General features: G+C 32.3%; 1 protein-coding gene across 1 annotated transcript; it reads right to left on the bottom strand.

Annotated features, from left to right (window-relative positions):
* Positions 1-1,028: 1,028 nt before the first annotated feature.
* Positions 1,029-2,535, bottom strand: LOC145041053 (F-box protein At1g67340-like). Its single transcript, XM_078988962.1, has 3 exons — positions 2,237-2,535; positions 1,982-2,144; positions 1,029-1,891 (listed from the first exon to the last, which is right to left on the bottom strand). The coding sequence occupies exons 1-3, from the start codon at positions 2,494-2,496 to the stop codon at positions 1,190-1,192; spliced, it is 1,125 nt and encodes a 374-aa protein (XP_078845088.1). The 5' UTR covers positions 2,497-2,535; the 3' UTR covers positions 1,029-1,189.
* Between the last annotated feature and the right edge of the window lie 2,321 nt (positions 2,536-4,856).

The following is a 4,856-nucleotide window of genomic DNA, read 5'->3' as shown; positions in this document are numbered from 1 at the left end:
TCTAGTTGCTGGCTAGGATTGATATTTGATAACACCCGTTTAAACATGGTTTGTTGTAATAATGAACATTGAAAATATATTTTGATAAGTATCAGTTAGATTCCAATATTTTATATTGGAGTTTTAAAGATGTTATTTCCTATATTTCGAGTGTTACAAATAATATCCTTACTTAGCCGTATCAGATGAGGTTGCATTATCCTTAACTCAAAATATATGTGGCCATAAATGGGTGGAAATTAGACCATCATCATATATGCATATTACATTCTTATTGTGCCTTTTGATTTGATTTTTCTTTTATCTTTTAAAAAAAAGAAAATAATAATGAAAAGAAAAAGAAAAAAGTGCAATCGTACCCACAAATAGTGTCTTTTATTTGTGTCAAGAATCAAGATTACTATTTATCTCCATCTTTTAATATAGTGGCTCCTTTCAAACCCCCTCTTTAAATAAAATTTACATATTTACAATCCCCATAAAATTAAATAAACCCCAAAATGATTAAAAGGGCACCACCTAGTGTTTTGACAGGTCAAAATTCATTAACAAATTATTGTGATTTATTCTACCATGTTAATGGGAAACAGTAAGAAAAGTTGCATATTCATAGGTACCTTAAGGTGCTATTTTCAAACTATATAAGAAAAGAAAAGACATGCAACATTAACATATATGATCAGGATTAGAAAGGGCTTGTCAAATGTGTCAAATGGACGAAATAAAATATTTAGTGCTTTCCACATATGATTTTATTTGGCTGGATTTGATGATCGAATAAATTCAGTATCATTCCTATTTCATTTTATTAACGCATAGTTTATCTAAAACAAATATTTTAAACAGCACAACCATAACAGTCTAAATGTTTATTACCATAAAAGTTTATAGAATTTAATATTATATTTATTATGGTTTGTAGTTTTAACAATGTTAGATTTTTTTTATTTTTTTTTTTCACCAAATTTACTACTATAATTTTATTACATACTAGTTTATTACCTGTCAAATTATTACTTTTCCTGTAATTATTTATTTCAAACAAAAATATTCTAATTATTAGCAGCTAAGATTTAATTATATAACATCTAACTTGCCGGAATAATAAATTCCGGCACACGTTTTCATATTCTAGAGTGAAGAACCGTTACAGTCAAAATTACGGTATCTATCGTCGCCGGTCGGCCTCTCAACTCTCAACAACCATCTCAATGATATTATTTTCATTCATGTTGCCGTTTATTTCGCCACCATTTACATCTACAGCTTCTCTACACGTCGTTTTATGACGCAATTTCCAGTCGAGTGCTTGACACGCGCGAGAGCAGTAGTTCACATCTCCACACACCGAACACCGTCTAAACTCGTGCTTCCTCGTCTCCGGCCGACCGCAACCGCCGTGCGAGCATAACCTCAGCTCCGGACTCGGTGGCTTCTCTGAGAACCATTCGCCGAGAAAACGGTTCGCAGGGTGAGATTCTGGAGCCGGAACATTACATCCGAAATCACTTAGTAACGGGCACCCCGAGCCTATTAGGTTCCATTTCTGGCGTTTGCCGGAAAACAAGGACGGAGTAGTTGAGAACACGGCGGCTAGCTCACGGGTGTTTGCTTGAATCAATAGTCGCCTTCCTTCGGCGACATTCTTGCTCACCCCGTAACCGTCTTGCAGGCAATGTCCGAGTTCCCGGAGAGCGTCAATGTGGCCGAGAAACGCCGAACGAGCACAAAGAGCAACTCCGGCTCGCAAGTCCTTATCGTTCTTTGATCCTCCGCTGCCGTTGAACTGAATCACAGCAAGTGAGTACAGTGCCGGAGCGTGTGACCGAATCGCGGCTTTGGCCATGAACGACGCTCCGCTACCCCGATTTTGCAAACAGTAGAAAGTAATCTGTAACAAGAAAAAGTTCAGAAACTTCCGGTTAACACTTGTAATAAATGTCTACTTTCCTTTCTTTATCTTAGAAGAATTTAAACTCACCATGCCGAGTGTGTAAGAAGCTTCTGCATTGCCGGCATCGGAACACCGTTTAAGAAATCGGTGAGAAGATTCCGACCAACTTTTAGCTTTAACGGCAAAACAATTTGTTGAAAGCTTCGACAATACAAGTGAATGAAGCCCTAATCCGTTTAATCTCTTGCATCTGTTAAACATACATACAATTGGCCACAATCAGTTATAAAATCAAATTCAAAAACAACGGTATGATTTTTTTTTTCAAATTTCAGATCATACGTTGACAAAACGCGGAAGAAATCTGCAGCACAATCGGCGGTGGAGCCAAGCTTCGCAAGGATGCATAAAACGATATCGTCGGGAAGCGTGTCCAAGAAATCACACTGACCGGAATGAACTACCACCGGTAATCCGGACGACGACTTAAGCCTTTTTCGGCTCGTTATCATCGGTGCTCCGGACAAATTGCCATCGGTTTTTCTCTTCAGGTAGCACAACTTATCAATCTCCGTATAACAAATTCCTCGTCTGGTTCTCATTCGTTTCCTCCTCCTTTTCTCTTCCCCTCTCTCTCTCTCTCTCACTCAATATATATATATATATATATATATATATATATATATATATATATATATATATATATATATATATATATATATATATATATATATATATATATATATATATATATATATATGGAAAAGTAAATATACCCTTAAAGGTATATAAGCTTAGGTACCCAAACTCACCATAGTACGTCATTTTGTTTGATATATTTATTATAAATTCCTTCAACTTCAATCCTTAACTTGATTTACTTTCAAGAATTTCAAAATTTCATTATTATCTTCCTCTTACATCACATTTTTTTTACGAACATCAATTAAGCTATATATATTTTAGTTGAAAATGATAATTATGTAAGAGGAAAATAAATGTGAAATTTATAAAAATCTTTGAATGAAATCAAGTTAGAAGTTGAATTATAAAAACATTAGACAATTACAATGTATATATATATGATACAAAACGACGTAGTATGGTGAGTTTGGGTACCTAAGCTTATATACCCTTAAGGGTATATTCACTTTTCCCATATATATATATATATATATATATATATATATATATATATATATATATATATATATATATATATATATATATATATATATATATATATATATATATATATATATTCAGGTTGATTTGAGACCATTCTAATTTTGTGAGACCGTGAGACCAAATCTAAAAATAATTTTAAAATGCAAAATAAATGGAAAAATCCAAAAAAAATTTCTTTAAATATTATTTTCGGAATTTGAATTAACTAAAAAAAATATAAAAAATTACGTTTTTTTTTTTGAAAAATACGTGAAATATTCTAAATAGAATATTACACTGACATATTCTAAATAATTTTCTATTTGATACAAGATCTATTCTTAAAAGTAACTATGAGAAATTAATTATTACTCATGGCATCACTTTTTGTGGTTCCATTATATAATAACTCATAACTATATTACCTTTGATGGCTTACGGCTCACTGGGTAACACCTGGGCACGAGAGGTCTGAAGTCAGACTTTAGGGGTTTCAATCAAGAGTTCGCTAGGAGAAAGGTGCATGACACAGTTCCAAAATAGTCTGTTTAGTTTCATCGTCAAAGACGGTCTCTACCCCCCAAACCTTGCAATAACTCGTCTTCCAAATTATGTTGTGTTTTCTGCTTCTCCATCTAAAAAGAAGTGCAAGTTTGTGCATGCCAGGTTAGGGTATGATATTTCCCTTCAAGGAACTCGAGATGGATATACTTTTCTTCTTAAACAACGTCATCCTGCTGGCTGGAAGTTTCTCACTGATGACACCGGTAGATGCCTATGACATAAAACTGGATGTCTTGACCAATTAAATTTGTTTGAACCCAAGATCTTGAACGTTATGGTCAAGAATAAACATATGGCTTTCTCTTAACTCGTGTTTGATGAATTTGTATCCCACATATCTGGCAAGAAAAGACCTACTTATGTGACTCACCTAAGGATAATTAGCCTTCTTTTGGAGTTCATATCACCAGAGTATACCAACATCAGTGTTGTTGAACTTGTTGTTCCTCTACACCTTCAAATATTATTAATGTTGCTCCAAGTGACCGATTACTATCAATCTAGCAAGTTATCAACTAAATGACATGACAATACTATGATGTGGAAGCCACGTCAGATCACATGTGGCAAGATTAAGTTTCAAATATAGGGGTTTCATTGAACCGGATATTTGTTTGATAAAAATTGTAAATATAGTAACATAATTAATAAAGAAACCCGGTATTAAAATCGAATTTTTATGATAATATAGTGACTTTATTGCAAATTAGGAAAAATAGTTATCGAGGGAACAGAGGAATCGATCATTTGGTAGATATTGCAACAAAAATATAGATATAGTTACATAATTGATAAAAAAAATAATTCAGCATCAAAATCAAATTTTTTTAATAATATAATAACTTTCTTGCAGTTTATCCTTAAAAATATTTAATTATTACCTAAAGAGTAAATTACAAAAATGGTTTATTTGGTTCTCTCTAAAATTGAACTCTTCTCTAACTTTTTTATTTATAACGTATGATTCATGGGTTTGTCATTTCTTAAGACTTTAGTCCACTTTCACTATAAAAAATGACTAATATATAAATTTTAAATCATTTTCTCTTTTTTATATGATTGATTTATAAATAGAAAATGGCTTCAAAGAATTTTTCTGTTTTCAGTACATAAATAATAATGATTATGAATTGGGTATTAGAAAGAACATAAAAATCATCAATATTCACAAAAATATAATAAGAATCAAGATATAAATAATAATGATTATGAATTGGGTATTAGAAAGAAC

This window comes from Lactuca saligna, chromosome 4 (assembly GCF_052625555.1).
Source record: "Lactuca saligna cultivar CGN05327 chromosome 4, ASM5262555v1, whole genome shotgun sequence".
In the NCBI taxonomy this organism is placed as follows: domain Eukaryota; kingdom Viridiplantae; phylum Streptophyta; class Magnoliopsida; order Asterales; family Asteraceae; genus Lactuca; species Lactuca saligna.
This window is presented reverse-complemented; position numbering and strand designations above follow the sequence as displayed.

Coding starts and splice junctions, on each gene's coding strand:
- LOC145041053 (XM_078988962.1), bottom strand. CDS start 2,496: ATGAGAACCAGACGAGGAATTTGTTATACGGAGATTGATAAGTTGTGC. Junction 2,145..2,236: donor TTCTTCCGCGTTTTGTCAAC/GTATGATCTGAA, acceptor TATGTTTAACAG/ATGCAAGAGATTAAACGGAT. Junction 1,892..1,981: donor CTTCTTACACACTCGGCATG/GTGAGTTTAAAT, acceptor TTCTTGTTACAG/ATTACTTTCTACTGTTTGCA.